The sequence below is a fragment of the Tasmannia lanceolata genome, unplaced genomic scaffold (assembly GCF_043159265.1).
Source record: "Tasmannia lanceolata isolate RefF3 unplaced genomic scaffold, GAP_Taslan_0.1 ptg000013l, whole genome shotgun sequence".
NCBI classification, from domain to species: domain Eukaryota; kingdom Viridiplantae; phylum Streptophyta; class Magnoliopsida; order Canellales; family Winteraceae; genus Tasmannia; species Tasmannia lanceolata.
Window position 1 is genome coordinate 24,414,122 of NW_027518690.1, and position 23,887 is coordinate 24,438,008.

Genomic DNA, 23,887 nt, shown 5'->3' on the forward strand with positions numbered 1-23,887 from the left:
CACTTTACCCTCTCCATATAAACTTCCGCATCCTTATGTGGAGGCACCCGACTTAATCCTCACTAAGCCATTTGTTCACTATAATACCTTTAAGAAAACATTAATTTAGTTTCAAGTTCTAACTTTCAAGTTAAAAGTAAGAAATAAACATAGATAGCTACAAATTCAAATAAATTTAAAGTTTGAGTCACCTAACCTTGGATTCAATGAATGAGCCAAGCAATGGAGTGGAGTGTTGCTCTTGTTCCAACGATCAACAAGAATGTAGTGCACCACGTCATAAAAGGTCGAGTCATCTTCTTTCCTCTTTCCTTCCTATAAATCGCCGCCTTCACTTTCTCTATCATGGTGTCCCACAAATCATAAACAAAATGAAGGCAAGGTGTATCCGTGTCACGCTCTCTAAGCATGTCATAGATGGGGGATGTAAATGAGAGTATGTAGTCGATGGAATCCCACCATATGTCATCTAACACCTTCTCTTTCACATACCTTGCTTTCCCCACATTATCCTCTCTATAACAACTTCATTTGTCACTAATCACCATAGTTTGAAGACCTTGCTTTAAGAGTTTGAATCTCTTGAGCATGAAAATAACACTTGTGAATTGTGTCTCTGTCACGGAAAGCAACTTCAAACTATTGGACTCGTTGAATATGGCTAATCTCATGGAATGATTCATTATGAAATTCTGAATAAGCATAACATCTCCCGAAACATCCGTGATCCAACTACATTCTCCATGTGTCTTGGTTTGTTTCCACATTCTTTGCCGCACATATTTTCTTTAAAGCAAGGTTGAGGGTGTGTACCATGCATGGAGTCCAAAAGATAGAAGGGAATTGTGCCTCAATAAGTTGTGGCCGCCTTGCAATTTACGGCGTTGTCGGTAATTACTTGCACAACTTTTTCATGCCCAACCTCTATAATTACCTCCTTCAACAAGTTGGCAATGAAATGCTTGTCCTTTGTCTCCCTCGAACAATCTATTGCCTTGAGAAACATAGGCCTACCCTCGGTTACCGCCATGAAGTTAATGAGAGGCCTCCTTTGTGAGTCGCTCCATCCATCACTAACGATACTCACCCCTTTATCCTTCCATGTATCTCTAAGGGGTTGCAACAACCTTTCAACATTTGCCCTCTCTTTTTGTAGTAGAGTCGTCCTTAGCTAATTATATCCCGGAGGCAAATAATCGGAAAAGAGCATTATTAGCGGCAAACGAGTATGAACTTGCGTAGTGTGGGGTTCCTTGCTAAGTGAAATGGCAGCCCATCGGAGTAAAACATCCGAGCAATCTTGGCATGTGGTTACTGGTTGATCGCGGGCCGTCATATTGAATGCCTTTTCAATAGCACTCACACTCCCACTTGGACCACTTGTCTTCCTCCTCTTTAGATCAAAACTTGGAGGGGCAACCATACTACTCGTGCAACCCAATGATCCACTACTCGATGAGATTGATGTCGGCAATGGCACTCTCTTGGGAGCATTTTGCTTCATACGCTCTTTGCATTCTTCCTCAAACCTTTGCATTGCAAGTAGATCACTTGCTTTCACTTTAGGACATGGTCCGATTCCTTGTCCCGCTATCTTCAGCAAGTGCGCCCTAACCCTTGTGTAGGAGCTACTGAAACTCTTACTACAAAAATTGCATTGTCACCTCACATTCCCTCCACCCTTAGGATCTTTATCAAATCTAGAGACATGCTTCCATAAAGGCTTCGACAAATCTTCATCAGTGAAGACGTATGTGCGGCTTGGGCAGCAGCCGCAATACTATTAGCACTGGATGAAGACATTCTAAAATCTATTAAACAACAAAAACAATTTTACCATGCAACGTTGTAACCCAACAAAACAAGGTTACAAGGCAACAATATATACATATCTGTGTGTGTAAAGTGAAAAATCACTAAATGTAATGAGCCCCAAACAAATTTTTGGACTCAAAATTAAATAGAACAGGGCCTAACCTCGACAAGTGAACGTGGCCTAAACTGAACAGGGCCTAAAATGAATAGGGCATAAATCAGTAAATGTAATGAGCCCCAAACAGATTATTTGACAAAAAAATAAACAAATATTTGAATCCAATAATCAGTTTTGGACTCTCAACACTCAACATCAACAGTTATTGCATTTAAACAGATTATTGCACAGATTATTGCGGAATTCCAACAGATTATTGGACTAAAAAAAAGTATTGCAGAATTCCAACAGATTATTGCACAAACAATTGCATTGAAGCCCTCTTTGTTTTGGATTTTGAGAACAGATAATGAGTCCGAAGCTGATTCTTGGACTCAAAATTCATCTCAACAGATTGTGAGTCCAATAATCAGCTTTTGAATCACAATCTGTTCTCAAAATAAAAAACAAACAGGGCCCAATGTCACTTTCAGTCCAATAATCAGTTGTGGACTGAAAAAAAAAGGGACAGAGAGAAAGAGACAGAGAGTTGGAGAGAGAGAGACAGAGAGAGAGGGGCTGAGAGAGAGAAAAACATCACAGAGAGAGAGAGGCGAAAGAGAGAGAGAGAGAGAGTGGTGCCTTTTTTCTGTCGCCGGAGGGGAAGATGCTCGCCGGAGTGGGGGAATCTCGCCGGAGGGGAGGGATCACCGGAGAAGAAGAGTGTTTTAGGTTAGGGATTAGAGGAGAGAGTTTGAGAGAGAGGTGGGAAAGAATCGGGTGTTCTTTTCCCCCTTTTATTCCGTAAACACCCCTCCTAACCATTTTTTTTTTATTTTAAAAAAAAACGTAAAAACGTGTCGGATACGCGCGGGTGCGCACCCTCGACGCACCCGAATGGAAAAACTTGTTTTTTTTTTCTTAATAAGTGGGGTGCGTACCCGGGACGTACCCAACCCGCACCCGAACGTACCCGCACCCCATACTTGTCGGCTACGGGAGCCCCAGGAGAGTACCCATCCCCAGAAGAGTACCCATGCTTCCTAGACGGACACTATAGGGGACAAATTTGCCCAATTTTGCCCTCCACTTTTGGAGTGGTTAGGATGATCCAATGGACCTGATTTTTGGTACACACCCAATCTATGATTTGGCCTTGCAAATGAATGGTTTGGATCACCACAAAAAATGTGGGACCCATGTGTTTTGGCACTCTACCTCATTTAGCATAAATGAGCTCTACCTCATTTACAGTAAGCCCTATATATATATATATATATTAAAAGTAACGATTTATTCAATAACCATAAGGTACATACGATGGGGACAAGTTGTCCCCATGATGATTACAAAAAAACCCCAAAACCAAAATCGTCCATTAGAGTAAGTTACATCGCTGTTAAAGCGATTTCATTCACAAAAATTGTTGCTTCCGCTCGTGATGCCCCCTCCTTCGCCAAACTGTCGTCTCATGTGAGATAGTTGAGGTTTGATAATCTATATAATATCTCGAATTTCATCTATGATTCCAGCCAATCTCCAAGGGCCCGTGCACTGATTCTTTGCGCACGCAATGACATTGGATGAATCCCGCTCCACGATTAATGGTCCCAAATTGTTTTGTTTAAACCATCTTAGTCCGAAAAGTAAGGCTTTCGCCTCAGCCTCATTCGCGTCACATTCCGGCAGGGCCTGAATAACTCATAATCGTGTTGCCAGATTCATCACGGATTGCGCCGCTGATCTCCGCCATTCCCTGGTTGCCCCGTGAACTTCCCTCGAAGTTTAGTTTGAGCCATCCATCAGGTAGAGCCGTCCAACGAGGAGTAATTCTAACCTTTGCACGCTTCTCCTTCATAATGGTAATACTATTTCGCAGAATATTCTGAACAACATACGGAATCTTCCTTTTTTTTGAATGATGCGGAATCTTTCCTTTATTTGAAGCCCACGATATAATGGCAATTTTATTGCTGAGGCTTAGGCTATGAGCTGACCTAGATAGATCTTTGAAGATCCTATTGTTCCTTTCGGTCCATAATAGCCAGGTCATAGCATACGGTATGATAGACCACATTTCATCACCGATACAACTGTGGGAAGCACCCACCCAATGAAGTAATGTCCTCGATACGCTTTTGTGTAAAACCCAGGTCATTCCGAAGAACCTGAATATCCCCATCCATACAGAGAAAGAGTATGGACATAGATGTAGGACATGGTCCAGTGTTTCTACGCTTTGGCGACAAAGCACGCACCAACTTGCCATTCTGATGCTCCTCTTTTGCAACCTGTCACACATATTGATGCATCTATGCGAGACTGTCCATGCGAACGACCCAATTCTAGGAGGAATACAAGATTTCCATATGAATTTCCGAAGTGAGCTAGGTCTGCTTCTATCGCTGAGTTTATTAAAGAAACTTCTGACCTAGAAACCACCTTGTGCGTCTGGTATCCAAATCCATTTATCCGCCAAGCGCAGTGAGAGGTAGGAGTTGGCTAAAAGATTCAGCAATTTGGTAAATGAATTCACTTCCTCATCCTTAGATCTCTTCATAAGCACCTGTCACCTCATTCCAAATTAGATAATCGGCAATACTTGCTTCCTTGATGATGGCAAAGCTTAAAATCTCCGGGAAAGAATTGCTTAAGCAAGCATCCCCGGACCATAAGTCCATCCAGAATCTAACCTCCTTCCCACATCCCGCCTTGAATCTGATAGATGGTCTGACTAGTTCCCACCCAATAAATGGACCGCCATGCCCCCAACCCTTTTCTCTCATGAGACGCACCGCATTCCCAATTTCCCCAGCCCCTACCATATTTGTTGCCTACTATATCGTGCCACAACGCGTCCTTTTCCACTCCGAACCTCCATAGCCACTTGCCTAAAAGTGATTTGTTTCTCAGGCGTATCTTCCCAATGCGCAAACCCCCACAACGCTTGGACTTTCATACCGCCTTCCACTTTAGGAAAAGTCTCTTTGAATCTTCTGAATCTTCGCCGCTAGTTTAGCTGGGATTTTGAACAGAGGCATGTAATACACTGTCATGTTGGATAGGGCGGCCTTGATGAGTGTTATTCTGCCTCCAAAGGATAGATATGTTTTTTTTCCATGTAGCGAGCTTTCTTTCAACTCTTTCAATAGCCGTATCCCACAATGACGCTTTAGGTACTTAGAAGCACGAAGCGGATGCGGGGGCGGAGGCGGGAGCGGGTGTGAGGAAACGTGAGGGTCTAGAAGAATATAAGTTTGGGTGCGCCATGGGATCTTGTGTGTAATATTTACTTTATATATCTTTCAAAATACAAGTTCATCAAAAAATAATAGTTTCTAACCATTTTCATACGTATCTTTCAAATTTAAGTACATTTAAAAGCAGTAATTTCTAACCATCTTCATTTTCGTTCACTCGTTCCTCGTGCCTTTCGAAGATCCACAAGCCTTTATGCTTGCTCTAATGAAGTACTTTGAAGAGTTGGAGGAGTTTGATGCTAGAAAGTTGATGATGGTAGGACTTATGGAGTAATAGAGGCAGGCTGGGAGCGAAAGCAGGCTTGGAGCGTCATGGGAGAGGTTCCCGTCTCTTTGGGGTCGCTTTCCCTAGAAGCTTCTTCCTAAGGAGCGCTGAATCGAGGTTCTGAGGTGGGTGCGGCACCCCGAGGGAAGATTCATGCTTCTAAGTTTATTATTCCAAAACCCAGGCGTAGCCCAAGATACGTGATCGGAAGTTGGCTTACCTTACAACCCATGATATCCATGTGAGATCCCAGCATCTCGATTTCTAAATTGATACTGGCTAAAGTGCTCTTTGTGAATTTTTTTTTTCAAGCCTGATGTCATGTCAAACCAGCGGAAGATCCTCCGTAGATTGAGTATATTTTGAATTTCCTCCTTTAAAAAGACGATGGTCTCATCTACAAATTGTAGATGCGTTCTAGGGTTGGCATTCTTGCTCGGCTTGAGTCCCTGTGTTAGACTTTTTGATTCCCCTTTCGAGAGGAGCCTACTGAGAGCTTCCACGATGACAATAAGTAGATAAGGAGAAAGCGGATCTCCTTGCCGAAGACCACGAGTGCTGTTGAAGAAACCGTGAGGGGAGCCATTAATCAATACTAAAAAAGAAATGCATGCTTTAATTCTCCATTTCTCTCCGAAACCCATCCTTCCGAGAATGAAATCTAGCACACCCCATTCTACGTCATCATAGGCTTTTTCCAAATCTACTCCTGCGATGATGCCACAATCACCATCCCGCTTCCTTGAATCTAGCACCTGGTTGGCAATTAATATGCCGTACAGAATCTGTCTGCTGATTACAAAGGCCCCCTGGACCTTGGAGATGATGTCGCCCATAACTGTGCTGATTCTTCGAGCTAGAACCTTTGCAAGGAGTTTGTATAGGCTGTGGGTAAGGCAAATAGGACGGAAGTCTTTGAGTTCAATGGCCCCTTCTTTCTTCGGTATTAGAGTGATGAAGTTGGTATTTATCTTCTTGTTCAAGATACCATTTTCATGAAATTGTCTGAAGAAATGCCACACTTCCGTCTTGAATATCTCCCAGTACTGGATTTAGAACCCCATCGGGAACCCGTCAGGTCCGAGCGCCTTATCTTTATTCAACGATTGAATAGCCTCTTCTATCTCCTCCATTGAGAACTCCCGTTCCAGCCATTCCTTTTGCTGAGCATTGATTGTATTGAAAGACAATTCTCAAAGTTTAGGCCGCCACATGTATGGGGAGGAATATAGACTTCAGTAGAAGTTTACGATGGAACTTATAATTCGAGTCTTGTCCTCCACCAACTCCTCATTTATTTTCAGACAATTTTTCGCATTGATCCTTCTCCGGGCGTTTGCCATTTTGTGAAAGAACTTGGTATTCTTGTCCCCCACCGATAGCCATAGAGCCCGTGATTTTTGCCTCCAACTTATCTCCTACCTCTGTAATATTTCCTCATACTCCACTATTATATCTGCTCTTTGTTGCATCTCGACCTCCGTCAGTGTTCCATTAGCCTCCCTGATTTGGAAAATTTTGCAATTCCATTAAGACTGCCTCCTTACGAAATTCCTTCTCACTTCTTTCCTTTGCCGCCCATTCTTTAATCTTGATTTTTATGGCCTTCAGCTTCCTTCCAAAAACATAACCCATCCATTCCTCATATTCTGCAGCACCCCATCACTCTCTAATTTTTTCGTCAAAGTTTGGATTCTCACGGAGGGCCATGTCCATTCTGAACGGACGCGGTCCATCCTGCTCCTCACCCAATTCCAGTAGCAGGGGATTGTGATCTGAGATGGGTTTTGGTAGGGCTCGCTGTGCAATGCCTCTGAACATCTCTTCCCACTCTTTGGATATCAAGAATATGTCGATATGAGATTGTACCAACCGATCTTGATTATTCGCCCAAGTGAATCTAGCCCCCTCCAATGGTAAATCTACTAGCTCGCATTTTTGAATTAAGTCTGATAGCATACGCATGCTGGTTGTTATATTGCTGGAAGGACACTTCTCATGTGGGTATCGAATGGTGTTGAAGTCCCCGCCGAGTATCCACGGTCTCGGCCATCTTTCCCTAATGCTTAGGATTTCCGGCCAGAGGGCTTTACGTTCCTGAGCACGCACTGGTCCGTATACAACCGTTAGCAGCCATTGACACTGGTGCTTCCGAGAGGTGAACAGGAGAAATACTGCAATTCTTTATCTTCAGTTCATCCATCCTTAATATATTCTCCTTCCAAATAATGATAATGCCCCTGCTCTCCCACTGCATCTTTAGGGCACCACTGTCGATTTCTGCGTCCCCATATTTCGTTGATTATATTGTCCGCCACGCTCTCCATCTTTGACTCAATGATCGCAAGTATGTCCAGCTTTCTTCGTTGGCAAATATCCTTCATTGCCAATTTCTTCCTCTCCGAAACCATTCCCCTTATGTTCCAGATTAGGATCTTCATTATGCTTTTATCATCTGATCCCCACCTCTCGAGCCATGCTACTGCAGAGCCTTAAGCTCCCTTTTCCCTCTTCCCGTACCTTTTGGTTTCACTATTGTGGATTAATCTCTGTTCTCGATTTCCATGAAAATTTTTCGGGTGCTGGGTATGTCCTCCTCATATGATATGCCCAGCTCGTTGCCCATTGCCGCCATATCTTCGAATTCTTCGTTTATCTCATTTTCCGCCATCGTTTCTTCTACCTGACTACGAAGTAAGCAATTTTGGACTTTTTCATTAAGCTCCATGCCCAGAGTATCGAGCGATGCGTTTGAGCTCTCCATCTGCGAAGAGCTGTCCTTCACCACCGATCCAGTTTGATTTTCTAAATTCCCTTCCATTTCCAGAGTTTGGTTTATCTTCGACGACCCAGTTTGAGATTCCGACTCCTTTGCCCCATTTTCCTCGGGTGTTGTGGGCCAATATGGCTAGTATATAATGCTATTGAAAAAAGAAACTAATAATTTTCTATTTTCGCAGGTTTCATTTTTTTTCAAACTAATATCTTTAGGCCCTGAATGTTGGCCTTGGTTTTGTGAAGTGATCACGGTACTCCCTCGTTTAAGTATGGCCAAGGAAAATTCCTATGATTTGTGGACATGGACACGAGTGTCGCGTGTCAACACTGACACGGAGTGTCGGACACGGCAAACCTCCAAAATTTAGAAACGAGGACACTATGTTAGGATCTGACTGCAAACTATGTTCTGTTTTTAGTATCTTTGAGATACTTTTGCTTTACAATTTTCTATATATTGTAATTCATTATGTAATTTTGAACACGTCTAGTCTGCTGTTCAGCATTTTGTCTTATTTCTTGACAGTTTCTTTGTCTCTTTTACTCTTCATCCTGATGTAATTTTGATCACACTAAAGACATGCATACACAGATAGATGTTAGTCAAATATTGTCAAGGATCATCATACATCCAACAATAGTACAACACAAAAAAATAAATAAATTTATTGCTAATTTCGGTCTCCTTAGAGATCATCCTGATATAATTTTGATTTGCTATCACACTAAATACATGCACGCACACATAGATCTACCTCAAAGATTGTCAAGGATAATCATACATTCAAGAGCAGTACAACAAAATAAAAAAATGAAAAAAGGAAAAAGACTGAACGTGGTTGAAAAAGTGAACGAGACAGAAAAAGAACATCCAAGTAATTTAAAGAAAAAGGAAACATCATAAAAAATGCCTATGCTACTATCAAAATTTGCCAAAACAAGCATTTTTCATGAACTGTGCGCTGCTTTGATGAAGAACAACAAACATCTAATGAAAAAGGGGAAAATGATGTATTTACCTTTAATGGAAACAAATCCCAAAGTATGCTGTCTGATTTTGATCCTTTGAGAGAGTTTCTGTCGAATGAGCTTTAAGGATTTGTTTGGGGAGGGACCAAACTAATTATGACATTATCACGGTAATTTATCAAAAGGTGTTTTCCAATGAACATATGGAACACAAACTCTCCAAATTCTTTTCTAAGTAGGGCCCAATGGATACATCTGGTTTTCCAAGCCTCTGACAAAGATTAATTGTCGAAGATCCCTTTGTTTCATAAATTTTAACTTTCCCAAGATATTGTGTGGAGGGAAATCTTCCATAAAGTTTGCATTTTCACCAAAATATGAGCTTCCCGATTTACCAAAGAGGCCACCTGAAGTTGGGAACACCAACTCTACCAACCCATTTCATCATCAGGTGTTGCACATGAAATACCTTACAATGGATTAGAAGATAGTTAGTCGATTGAATTACATGTGAAATGTGGTATTTATTGAATTATCTGACATTCATGACAACTCATGTCACTAGGATTCCAATGTTATTAAACTATTATGGAAGGTGGTCTTACTTATGTGATGGTTTCTAAGTGAGTATTTGTGCTTATTCTACCATTTTCTGAAGTTTCATCTTAAAATTCTATCATTTGGGTATGTTTCCATTCGTTTCATAGTTTTGCAGGATTTCCACCAAAAGTTCCAACTGAAACCGAATCATTCCCGTTTCCGCAACTACCAAAACTGAAATTTAAAACATTCGTTAATTGTAGAATTAGGGTATGAGTCTCTTGGCTTTTGCGAGTCCCTGTGGCAAGAGTAGTGCGATTGAGGCAGAGATTTGAGCAGTTTGGTTTTGATGTCAAATCCCTTTTGATATGAAATGCCTGACAAACTTTTGTAATGTGGAAGTTCGGATTGAAGGAGAACTGCTCAACACCGTCAGTTGGCTGAAGAAAGAAAGACGCAAGGCCTCCTTGGAATTTCTTATGCTAATTTAAGTAGATGTATTCCTCAAATTTTGAGTTTTGATGAGTGTTATATTCGTTGAGAAGAAAACTCAGGCTGGTACGCTAGAAAATTTTGGAGCTATTGTTTGGTACCATATGGCATAATTTTAATCATTGTTGTTGCCTTTCTGTTTTTGTGCCGCCTTTTGGCTGATATTTTTGTATACTTTTCTTGTTGGCAGTTTTTCTGACTGATGAATGATTTTATTGATTGAGAAAAAGAGGGGAAAAGAGCCCACGACCGAGGTTGTCAGTACAAATGTACGCTAAGAGCGGCCATAATATGCTAAAGCCCATAAGGAGGAAGTAAAAAATCTCCAATCTAACTCTTTCAACATACATTAAGAGCAACCATAATATGCTGAAGCCCTTAAGGAGGAAGCAAAAAAATCTCCAATCTAACTCTTTCAACTCCCAACCTAGCTAATTTGTCAGCGCCATTGTTAGCATAGCAGATCTCCTTGTTAGCATAGCAGATCTCCTTGTTAGCATAGCAAACCTCCTAACGTGCTGGAAGGTAATGGGAAAGCCCTCCACTCAGTCCTGAATCTCGTCAAGCAAGCGATTGAATCTCCGCGGATAAGTGGTGACTCTCATCAATCCAGCTGATGACATTGGGAGTCTCCCTCTACAACTAGCATATTCAAGTCTCTCCTGCCTGTTATCCTTATACCCTGAAGAACCTGTCTCACCCTTGCTTCATTTGAGTCTGCGATTCCAATTGGGCCCAAGAAGGTCCACCTGGTCAGACCATTCCCATCTCTTAGAATGCTACCTACTCCTGCTGGCCTTGGGTTGCCTATACTATACCCATCAAAGTTGAGCTTCAAGTGTACTAGACCACAAGGAGACCACCCAGGGGATGGAGTGTCAGCAAGACAGACCTCTCTCCATCCGTTCCACAGATTGTATGCTGAGACGAACCTGAAAGTGAGAGGGATCTTAACCCATGAAATGGTGAAGACGATCACCTTTCAGAAGATGAATTGCCAGCTCTTAATCGAGCCTTTGAAGACCCGATTAAGGCTCTTAATCGAGCCGTTAAAGACCCTTTCCTTTTCATAGAACCCATATAGTGTCCAGTAAGACCACATTCCAAAGGATATTTTCTTTTTTCCGCTTAGGGACTAAGAACCAACACTCCAATATATACCATTCATAGAAAAAGAAAAATCAACATTCAAATAGCTCAACTAATCCAGCCGGAAAAGCCTAAGCAAAACTGAATGTACCGAGGACCTGGCTCCAGGCTTCTCTAGCCAACCTGCAATGAACATGTTGTCCAGAGTCACCAGCCTCCAAAGCATGGTTTTAAATTTTGACCGAATTTCGGATTTCGGTGAGGACCGACACTAAAAGGTTTCGAAACCGAAACCGTTGAAATTTACCAAAGTTCGATCGGAATTTAATTTTGGAAATTTCGGTCGAAATTTCGGCGAAATTTGCGAGAAAATATTAATTTTTTATTCTGTTGCCAAATTTTGTACGGAATTTCGATCGAAATTTCGTCCAAAAAAAACAGGATTTCTTTAGCGAGTATAGAATTTCGCCTGAAATTTTGGGATTTCGGCTGAAATTTCGGTTTCGGATAAGTCCGAAATTTTAGTTGAAACCGAAATTTAAAACCATGCTCCAAAGTCACCAACCTCCACACAGTGCACATTGGTCGATGGTGAGCACATGGTTGTTGCGCAAGCGATCCACTGTTAGAATTTTCTGTAGAAAGGCAGTCCTTCCTGTCCAGCTGAACACGCATACCCTGGGGAGCAGGAATGTTCCACACTCTTGCTAGAAGTGAGGTTGCAGGACAAGGTACGATTTGATTGTAAAATGATTTGACAGAAAAAATATCGGAGAAGCTTCAGATACAAACCCTTTTTTGATGTAGCAGGACTCTAGCGTTTCCATTAGCTGTTCCATTTGATCCAATTATATGTCAAAGAAATTGCGTCTAAAATATATCTTCCACGAAATTCTATCACCCACCCAGTCGATGTCTTTAACGAAGACTTCGTTATCCAATGCCACAACGATAAAGTTGGGAAACCACTCTATTAGCAGGGCATCTTTATGTTACTTATCATACCAGAACTTAATCCTATCATCCAAATAGACTCTGAATCGAATCCCCACACAGAACTTATATTTTTGCCTTTGAATGTCTCTTCAGACTGTCAATCCATTGACTATGCGCTTGTCATCGGATATCGTGGCTCGATGAAGATCCATATTTGTTTTCAATGACTTTGGTCCAGAGCTGATTTCTCTCTTCCCCATACCACTAAAGCCATTTCCCAAAAAGTGCTTTATTAACACCTTTCAGTCTCTTGAGTCTTGATGTCACTTCCACCAGCTCTTTAGCAGTTGTACAATGGATTTTTCTTTTCTTTTAGCATTATATATAACTAGTGGCGATTGAAGGGGCTTAATGCGATGTGGTAGATAAGAAGCATTGTTGCTTTCCCTTAGAGGCTGGGTAACATTATTGAGACAATCATTTTTTTAGCAATAGATAGGGCTTGTGTGAGCTAATTTATCTTATGATTTTCAGGTCCTTATGCCTTTGTGTTTTTATCTTGGAGGCGGGGCGAGGATGTAGTAAATATAACCGGACAGGAGGTACCTAAGAGGGATATCTTTCGCTATCTTCGTTCAATCCTACACTTAGAAGGAGAGATTGAAGATGATTTTAACCACAGAATAAGAGCAGGTTGCTTGAAGTGGAAGCATGTTTCAAGAGTTCTGTGCGACCGTAAAATACCTACCAAATTGAAGGGAAAGTTTTATATGACAGTTGTGAGGCCAGCCATGTTGTACGGCTTAGAATGTTGGGCCACCAAGAAGCAGCATGTGCATAAGATGAGTGTAGTGGAGATGCGAATGCTTAGATGGGTGCGTGGCCACACAAGGTTAGATCGAATTAAAAATGAAGACATCCATAAAAAGGTTGGGGTGGCACCAATTGAGGAGAAGATGAGAGCGCACCGCTTAAAATGGTTTGGGCATTTCCAACGTAAGCCTTTGGATGCTCCGGTGAGAAGAAGTGACTCGTGCCAAGTTGATAGAGTAAAAAGAGGTAGGGGCAGACCGAAAAAATAGAGAACATGACCTTGGATAGGATAGGAAGAAAATGATCCATGTAGACGAACCCAACTATTGTTAGGATTAGACTTAGTCAATTTGAGCCAGGTAGATCCTTTCACCTTGTTCATGAAAATTCTCTAAAGGATTCATTAGCCGACCCCAACTAGTTTGGGACAAAGGCTTAGTTGAGTTGAGTTGTATGCCTTTGTGTTTTTCTTGTAGAGCTTCTATTTACTTGTTTGTTGTTACATGCTTTTTGATGGGTTGTGCTGCTGTCTTGTTTCTTTCCTTTGCTTGTCTTCCTTTTATCCTAAAAAAAAAAAAAAAACCAAAAGCTCACCGCTGTTATTGTATAGAGAAAGAAGATTTCACTACACCGGAAAATCCTCGTCTCAAGTAGTGAAACTAAAGTTTACACTAGCCCAAGATCAACACCAAAGTAGAAAAAGAGCAATCACCAACAAGACGTGCTTCAATACATATATGAGATAAGAACAAAACATACAAGACAAGAACAAAAGGAGAAAAGAAAGCTTCAAAACTATGGAGAAAATATGGGAAAATTGGCCTTTTCTTCAAACACTAGCTTGCACACAAGAGAGCTTCAATGAAGCTTCAATGGAGGTCTAGGTAGATAGTGGAGAATCTCTACCAAAATGAAGTAAATGAGAATAGGCTTAGTCAAAGGAAAATAGAGAGTGGATGGCTTAGGTAAGTGGTAGTGGGTGTGGGAAAGTGGAGTCTTTAATGCTTAGGGAAGTGATGGGTTTGGAGTTCTAAGTAAGGGTTTGAATTTGAAATAGGTGGGTAGTGGAAAAAGTTGTAGCTAACATGTGTGGCTCACACATGTGCAAGCTAGGGAAAATGACCACCATGCCCATGGACACAAAATACAATTTTTGTCCTCACTACATCTCTCAAAATAAAAATAAAATAAAGCAAGCCAAAAAATACACTTTAAAAATAAACACTTCCCTTAATGTGATTTTTTGGAAACGACTCTAAGCTTACCCCGAAGTAGCTCAAATGGTCCTTTGGAAAGTGACTTGGTAAAGATGTCGGCAATGTTTTTTTTGCTCCTCATTTCCGTTACACCAATTGTACCATCTAGCACCTTTTCACGAATGAAATGACGTTCAATCTTGATATATTTTGTTCTTGCATGACTAACCGGATTTGTGGCAAGTTTTAGTGCACTTTGGTTGTTACCAAGAATAGTCGTCGCCTTGTGAATAGGTAAATGAACATCTTCAATCAACCACTGCAACCAAACACATTCTTGAGACGCAAGAGCGCTGGCCTTATGTTCCGCTTCCGTTGTTGAAAGAGACACCGAGTCTTGTTTCTTACTACACCATGAAACACTCGCCGATGAAGTAGATTTTTGATCATCCAAGTCCCCTCCATAATCGGCATCGGTAAATCCATTCAACACAAAATCAACTCCTCTCTTATAAAGCAACCCAAAGTCAAGAGTAGAATTCACATACTTTAAAATCCTCTTTGCCGCTTCCAAGTGTGGTTTCCGTGGCGCTTGCATATAGCGACTAACAAGCCCAACGGAAAAAAATGTCCGGTCTTGTGATAGTCAAGTAGATGAGACTACCCACAAGAGCACGATATGGCTGCGGATTCGGAAGAAGCTTGCCTTCACCTCGCCTTATTTTTATGTTGGGATCAAGAGGAGTAGAAGATCTTTTACTTTGATTTACCCCAAATCTTTCAACTAATTTTTCTGCATAATTTTTTTGAGAAATTAGCACGCCATCCTTCAAGGTCTCCACCTCCAAGCCAAGAAAGTGACTCAGCTCTCCCAAGTCTTTCATCTCAAAACGAATAGATAGCTCATTGGCTTTACACCCTAAACATCATTGTTGCTGGTAACTATCACGTCGTCGACGTAAAGAAGCACAATGACAAGCAAGCCTTTATCTTTCTTCACAAATAAACTAGAATCGGAGTTAGAAGCAAAATAACCGCAAAATTGTAAATATTCGGCAATCTTACCATACCACGCCCTTGGAGCTTGCTTTGACTCATAAAAAGCTTTCTTGATCTTGTAAACATAATTCAGATGATCACTTGAATTGTAACCGGGCGGTTGCTCCATGTAGATGTCTTTGTCCATCTCACCATACAAAAATGCATTCTTAACCTCAAGTTGAAACAATTTCCAACCATGACAAGTGGCTAATGAAATTACAACTCGAACGGAATTCATCTTTGCAACGGGACTAAAGGTTTCCTCATAACCCTCTCTGTACTTTTGAGAGAACCCTCTAGCCACCAACCTTGCTTTGAACCTATCCACACTCCCATCCGCTTTCCTCTTCAATTTGTACACCCATTTACATGTATCCGGATTCACATCCTTAGGGCTTAGGAAAAAGATCCCAAGTCTCATTTTTCACAAGTGCTTTCATCTCTTCATTCATTACATCCTTCCATTTTCCTACCTCTTTTGCTTCATCAGAGCAAGAAGGCTCATTATCATCAAATGGACCGGAAAGGAAACAAGAATAAGTGCTCACCATGTTTTCATCTCGATACAGTGCCGGCTTGACAATCTTTCTTTTCGACCTTCTAAGATGGGATGCACTACACTCCTCTTCATTAATTTCTTCATTTTGCTCATCTTCTTGAACATGACATGCAACATTACTCCCCTGATCACCTTGTTTCCCCATCGGCAAAGAAGAAGAAGACCCAAATTCCATTGGAACATTTGGTGTCACCGCCAAGTTCATTGTTGCTCGAGGCTCAAACTTAACAAGGATGTGCTCACCTACACCCACACCATTAGTGGAACCACCATCCAAACCATAATAAGAAGAGATTTCATCAAACACAACATCTCTTGAAACAATGGACTTGTGAGTTGTAGGATCCACACACTTCCAACCTTTCTTCCTTTCATCATACCTAATGGAAAATACACTTCTTCGCCTTAGCATCCAACTTGGTTCTCTTTTCATCCGGCACATGCACATAACAAATTGAACCAAATACCTTGAAGTGCTTGACACTACGCTTCACCCCAAACCTCAACTCATAAGGAGACTTCATATTAATCGGATTAAGATGCACCCGATTAATCACATAAGTTGCACATGCCATACCTTCCTCCCATAAGGCCTTAGGTAAATTCTTTGCATGCAACCAACTTTTACAAGTCTCCACAAGATGTCTAATCTTTCTCTCCTCCACTCCATTTTGTTGAGGCGTATAGGCACAAGTGAGATCCCTTTGGATACCATGATCACCACAAAACATAGAAAATTCATCGGAAGTAAACTCCCCACCATTATCAGTTCCCAACCGCTTGATCTTCTTGTGAAGTACACTTTCAACGGTCTTCTTGAACTCAACAAACTTAGACAATGCATCAGATTTCTCCCTTATAAAATACACCCAAGTGAATCTAGTACAATCATGAACAAATAATAACATATAGCGGAAGCCAGAAAATGAAGGTGTCCTACAAGGCCCCATTACATCACTATGGATAAGCTCTAATGGAGCCTTGCACCTTGAAAGAGACTTGTCAAATGGAAGACGATGTGCCTTACCATATTGACAACCCTCACACACCTTTCCACTTCCAAAGGAATTCAAATTTGGTAGCTCATTCACTAGATTCTTTATCACCATGACCTTCAATTTATCCATGCTAATATGACCTAATCTAGCATGCCAAATTGAAGCGCCATCATTTGTACTCATTTTATCAACATATAAAGTTGAAGTCGATAAAACAAACAAATCTTTAACTCTCTTACCGGTATAGACAACATCCGCCTTCAAGCTTGAAATATTGTGAAGCAATTTCACCTCCTTAGGCCCGAACAAAACATAATTTCCCCCATCAACCGCATTTGCCACCGAGAAAACATTCTTCATGCGGGAACATGAAACACACTATTTAATGGGATCTTCATTCGCTCCACCAATGGTGATGAGCCCTTCTTTCTCTACCGGATGTATAGTGTTATCCGCCGTGATGATAGCATCATTGCCTTCATATTTTCGGAACTTGGAGACCTTAGATTTGTCGCCGGTTAGATGATGCCCACAACCGGAATCAACAATCCAATCATCCTCAAAATTGATGGATGCCAAAGCACCCATCGTAGTAGTTTCCGCCACGAAACATCTACCTCAATCTTCATATTTTGGATCATCAACTTTTTCGGCTACATTGCCATCCTTCAATTTCACACGGCAATTCTTTTATATATGCCCAAGTTTACCACATCGGTAACACTTGATACCCTTTCTGTTTCTATTACCCATAACAGACGATCCTCCTTCATCTCCACCTTTACCTGGAACATTTTTCTTCTCTTTATATTTGTTGGAAGGCTTCTTGTTACTTGAAAACAATGCTTCTCCATCACTACCGGATACGGAACAACCCGCCATTTGTCTAGCTAAAGACTCTTGTGAAGCAAGATTTTCAAATTCCACCAAAGAAGGTTGCCGATCCCATCCTTGAATCGACGTAACATATGGAATGTACTCTCTTTTCAATTCACGAATAATATGCGGCTTCATTCGTGCCTCCGAAATAGGTTCTTCCGGATCCAATAGAGAAATCTCCGAACAAAGATTCTTGATCTTCAAAAAGAATTGAGAAATAGAGACTACCTTTTGAAGTATTCGCCAACTCATTTTCCAACATTTGTAGACGAGCCATATTTTTCATGTTGAGCAATCCATCATGGGTAATCCAAATCTCGCTCGCCGATTTACACCCAATGATATGCTCAAACAAGTCATGAGAAATAGACCTCCTTGAAAGAAATTCGGCCTTGCCATTTTTCATCCTCCGCGCCTTCAATACATCGGCATTTTCTTGTGTATCTTCCGGAGTTACAACGCCATTGCCACAAACAACCTCCCATAAACCTTCTCCCACTAGATAAGACTAGTGGTGCAACTCGGGTCGGGTTGAGGCCAACCCAACCCAACCCAACCCGAGATAGCATTCCCTCAACCCTAACCCAACCCAACCCAACCCGAGCCTCGAGTTGAGGATGGTCAACCCTAACCCAACCCGCCTCTAAATTTCTCAACCCTAACCCAACCCATCTAATCAAAATCGGGCCGGGTTGAGTTAGGTTGGTTCGGGTTCACCTTGGGCCAAATAGAAAAATACAATAACCCATAGAAAATCAAGATAAAATTAGAGGGTGGAGGTCGGGTTCGGGTCGGGTCAAGTTGCGAAGGCCTCATCCCTAACTCAACCCGAAATTAAATCGGGTTGGCTTTTCCCAACCCTAACCCCATCGGACCCGAGGAAATGCCAACCCAACCCGAGCCAAAATCGGGTTGAACCCGCCGGGTTCGGGTTGAGCCTGCCCCAAGTTGCATCCCTAGATAAGACTCCATACAAGTTCTTCATATCTTGTAATTTGATTGATTTAGTAACTCAATGCCAAGTCCACTAACCCTTCCACTCGTATCCATCTCCAAAGTACCGATTGAACTTCTTCACCAAGGAAATCTTGACAAGCACCAACTACCACCCTTGTGGCTCTGATACCATATAGAGAAAGACGGATTTCATAACACTGGAAAATCCTCTTCTCAAGTAGTGAAACCAAAGTTTACACTAGCCCAAGATAAACACCAAAGTAGAAAAAGAGCAATCACCAACAAGATGTGCTTCAATACATATATGAGATAAGAAAAAAACATAAAGACAAGAACAAAAGGAGAGAAGAAAGCTTCAACAAGAAAGCTTCAAAACTATGGAGAAAATATGGGAAAATTGGCCTTTTCTTCAAACACTAGCTTGCACACAAGAGAGCTTCAATGAAGCTTCAATGGAGGTCTAGGTAGATAGTGGAGAATCTCTACCAAAATGAAGTAAATGAGAATAGGCTTAGTCAAAGGAAAATAGAGAGTGAATGGCTTAGGTAAGTGGTAGTGGGTGTGGGAAAGTGGAGTCTTTAATGCTTTTGGAAGTGGTGGGTTTGGAGTTCCAAGTAAGGGTTTGAATTTGAAATAGGTGGGTAGTGGGAAAAGTTGTAGCAAACATGTGTGGCTCACACATGTGCAAGCTAGGGAAAATGACTACCATGCCCATGGACACAAGATACAATTTTTGTTCTCACTACATCTCTCAAAATAAAAATAAAATAAAATAAAGCAACCCAAAAAATACACTTCAAAAATAATTCATTCAATTAGTGCTTTTTTATTGTAGAAGTAGACCACACGTAATTCTTTACTATCATGGATAATGTAGGTGTACACCTCCATGGTTGTCAGTTTTGAGTTGTCCCTTACACATTCATTTGCATATTGTTGCTGGTTTGAAATCTTTCTCATTTCCTACTTGCACCCTTTATTGACAGGTGAAAACATGGGCACAACTCTTAAATACTTTCTGTACAAGTGGGAAATTGGAGCTTGAACTCATTTACAAAGTTCAGATCCAGTGCTATGAGGATGCAAAACTCATGAAGTTGTTTCCAGAAATCGTGAGGTCTCTCTATGACCAGGATGTGCTTGCAGAAGATACTATCCTTCTCTGGTTCCGTAAGGGAACAAACCCAAAGGGCAGGTATGCAAGTTTGGTAGCCACACCTTTTTTCTTTACTTTTGGTGACTAATTCATTTAGGAGTTTTTGTATGGTGTGGGGCCGTATAGTCCAGTTTTTTTGTACTGCCCACTCCATAGGGTCATCCAAACCGTCCATTTGTTGGGCCACAACGTAAATAGGTTGTGCCCTAAAAGTCATTTCCATAGGATGATGATCCTAGGAGGGTTAGGATCATCATCCTATGGAAATGATTTTTAGGGCACAACCTATTTACGTTGTGGCCCAACAAATGGATGGTAGGAATCATCCTATGGAGTGGGCCGTACAGTACCTTTTGAAAAAAAATACTGGACTATACGGCCACACAGCAAAATCTCTTCATCTAGATACTGTTCATCTTTGGTAGTACTTTTGGGTTGCTCGAATTTGAATGGACTGTTTCTTATAAAGTGAAAAAGAGTCTCCTGGAACCGTTGTAACTTATGCTCTTCAAGTTAAAGTGCCTCTTAGTCAACAATTTTTTGCAGCCTCCATATGTTTGAAATTCCACTAGTTCTCATGAGGTAGGGATGTTCTAGTTGGACCCCAGCGGTTTTACACATACTTCCTATTTGCGTATGTTGATGCATTGCATGTGTTGGGACTGCCCGTTGTAGCTTAGGTTTCTTGACTTCTCTGCATTCTACAATTTTCTTCATTCCCAAAAATTGACCAATATGTAAATTCTTGTCCCTGCATGCTTTGGTTTGTTGCTTGCACGAATTAGAAAGCCCAATGACTGTTAACATGGCAAACATGTCTTGTAACTTTCTGACAGATTGGCCAAGTAAGGAGGGGGGGGGGGTTGGAAGGGATGGTGACAATTAACCTTATTAGGGAGGATAGGAGGTTGGAATCATAAAGGAGGGAGTTTAGTTTTTTCTTTGAGGGGGATTTTCTGCTGTAGGGATGCCTTGTCCCTGTTGTATGCTATTTCTGGTTTTAATAAATTGTTTTCTTATTATTCAAAAAAAATAAAAATAAATAAATAAACTGTTGTCTTCAAAAAAAAAAAACTGACTAGGTTCGGCAGTTTGATTCAATACTTGCTTACTTGATCATTTGTGAAATGCTGCAGGCAAACTTTTGTCAAAGCTTTGGAGCCATTTGTGACTTGGCTTGAGGAAGCTGAAGAAGAAGAATAAAATAAAGAGGACACTGTGACCGCACGCGTTGTGCGACAGATACTTTGTAATATCTATTCCCTCTCATCTACCAACTATCTCTTCTCTATCAACTGTTGGTGTGTTGTTGTCAATGACAGAAACTGTTAACCATTATTACCTGCAATAAGCTACTTAAATACTTTTACTTTTCTCCTCTCTAAGTGCGAGCAGACATGCGCGCATGTCACATATTTGCATCGTTTTAAATTTTTACCGAAACCGACACGAAATGATTGAAATATTTCTGTTTCCATCCACACGTAAACCAAAACTGAAACGAATGAAATGCATAAATCAAAATCATGTGTAATAGTGATGTAATAAATCAGTATATATTACATAATTATTTTTATATGAAATGTATGCGAAATGTGGTGCATGTGTTGTGTATAAATATTTATATGAATTACATGTGAAATTTGCTAGGTGCTAAATTGTCACGTACGCACTGTGCATGTCACCAGGCGCTCGATGTTTTTGAACCATTATATATGGTTTTCTTGCTTATGTGATAGTTTCTAAGTGTGCATTTGTGCTTATTCTAATATTTCCTAAATTTCACGTATAAATTCTATCATTGCATATGTTTCCGTGATTTTATAAGATTTCCACTGAAATCGAAATGACGACCGAAACTGAAATTTAAAACCTTGCTTGTTTGATAGCAGTAGTGTCATCACCTCTTTTTTTTTAAAAAGATGCTTCACGTTGCTCTCTGGTCTGAACCTCTCATTCCTCGGTATCTGTTTCATGAAGAGTAGAAGAATAAATTGTGTCCTTATAATTTGATTGAGACAATGTTCATTGGAGGATGAAAATGCCAATATTCTGAACCTGCTTTGCAACCTTAAGCCTATACTGTTCCGGTTCTTTGGGAGACTGAGTTAGCTATTTTGAAGAAGTCTTGTGATAGTGCACAGCTATGCCAACTCTTTTGTGGCCAAATTGGGTCTTGATTGAGTTGGCTTTCCATGCTTTGAAGCTTAATGTGGGGGTCTTCTATAGGGTTGTGGTACAAAATTTATGGAACCAAATCTCATTCAATCAAAATTGCAAAACATTATTGGTTTCTCATATCCACATTTATTATCTGCTTTACATTCTATTACTACGAGGTGAATCTGGAATACCTCTAAATGACAGTAAAAAAGATATAGAATGTATTCTAAATTAATGCTTTATTTTTTTTGAAAAATGACATATTTCATTAATAATTAGATTGCATTTGGGACCAGGGGTCCCATCCTGCATTACAAAATATTAAGATTGATTGGCCCAGGCATACCCAAGACCAATTGAAAAGTACTCAATGAGTTGCAAAAGAACACAACCTTTCCTTTCCTCTATTCTATAGTATCTTCTTTTTTCATCTTGTCATATCATTCTTTCAAACCTTTCTTCTGTACCTTTTGAGCTGTGCACGATTCTGGGTCCTCTCGACCAGAACCTCTTGAAACTACAGGTAAACTGAAATTCTTAAGAACTATCAAAACTTCAAGCTTTTAAACCTTAAAAATTGAACTCTAAAGCTCCAGGACTGATATAGACCTCCGATGAAGAATAGCAAGACTAGAGTATCCAGACAAGGGAACCTAAGCGAAAGAATGGATCTCTCAAGCTATGGCTACTGAAGATCGAAAACTTCTGGATAACGACAGACAAATCACAAAGCTATTAAACAGGAGGTATCTTGAAAGATTATGGATGGACTTTGACCTCTACGGTACTACGACCCAAATTTTGAACTTCAACAAAAGTCATCAGATTAATCAAAACTTCATTACCTCCATCAAGCACTAAGCTGAGGGAGAAGTTAGTGGCCATCTTCTAACCTAGTTGCTTAAGCACCTTCTCCAATCTTTTTTTCAATTTTTTTTTCTCTTATCTTCTTCTCCTCCTTATCTCTTACCTCCATTGCAAGAAACATGCCTTTGGTTGCCCCCAAGTCTTCATCATATTGAATCCCAAATACACCCTCCATCGATAACAAGTCTTTGAATTCTTCCGAAAATGATCCCCGACTCCTTAAATTGTCAGAGCTATCATCAACCTGTTTTGCCTTACCTTTACCATCCCCACTAGTCGTCTTGGTCTCCCCAGCATGCAGGTCATCAACCCGTCCTGAACCAACCGAGGTAACAGATACCTCAGGATTCAGGATGGATCGATTACCCTCCAGGTCTTTGATAACAGACTTTCTTTCCTCCTCCCAGAGGCGCCGACAGGTGCGTCTTTCCTTTTCTAGGACTTTACTTAACATAGGAAGGTCAAGGAAGAGGTAGGTGCAATTCCTTATCACGTCACGATTCAGAATTATTGTCGAGACTAATGTTGCTGGAAGATGTTTTCTTTAGCTGAGGTCAACGCTTTTTGAACGGGCTAAGAGATGTCTCACAAGGGGTAGGCGACTCATTTCTAACAAGCTTTTCGTTATAGCGAAGATCTTTTAGGAGCTTAATGTCTGCAACTTAATATACAAAATCTTGGGCACTCAGAGAATTTTCACCCTGAGCTGATCCCTTTCCTAACTTAACTGGCAAACTGGAGGTGTCAAACTTTTGAAGGAGCTTTTGAGTGTCAGCAACCAGTCTCCTCCTATGATCCTCTTTCCTAAAGATACCTTTGAGTTTTCTTGTAAACATTGAAAAACCACCTCGAGTAGCGAGTACCTGTATTTCCGGGTTAATACTTAAAAGGGGTACGATGCCTTTTCTTGTACGTGAGCGCTTTTCCTTAATTTTTTTTTTATTTTCACTATTAAATCTAGTTTTTATCTTTAGCGCCTTTTTCTCTATAGCTGAAGTCAAATTCCAACTTTCAGCA

At 40.8% G+C, this 23,887-nt stretch overlaps 1 protein-coding gene across 2 annotated transcripts in view; it reads left to right on the top strand.

Annotated features, from left to right (window-relative positions):
* Positions 1-21,218, top strand: part of LOC143889965 (uncharacterized) — a 46,442-nt gene extending 25,224 nt beyond the window's left edge. For both annotated transcript variants that reach the window (XM_077394401.1, XM_077394402.1), the window contains exons 7-8: positions 19,671-19,879; positions 20,977-21,218. In XM_077394401.1, the coding sequence (XP_077250516.1) occupies positions 19,671-19,879; positions 20,977-21,043 (276 nt within the window). In that variant the 3' untranslated portion in view covers positions 21,044-21,218. The remainder of the gene's footprint in view (positions 1-19,670; positions 19,880-20,976) is intronic.
* Positions 21,219-23,887: the final 2,669 nt, after the last annotated feature.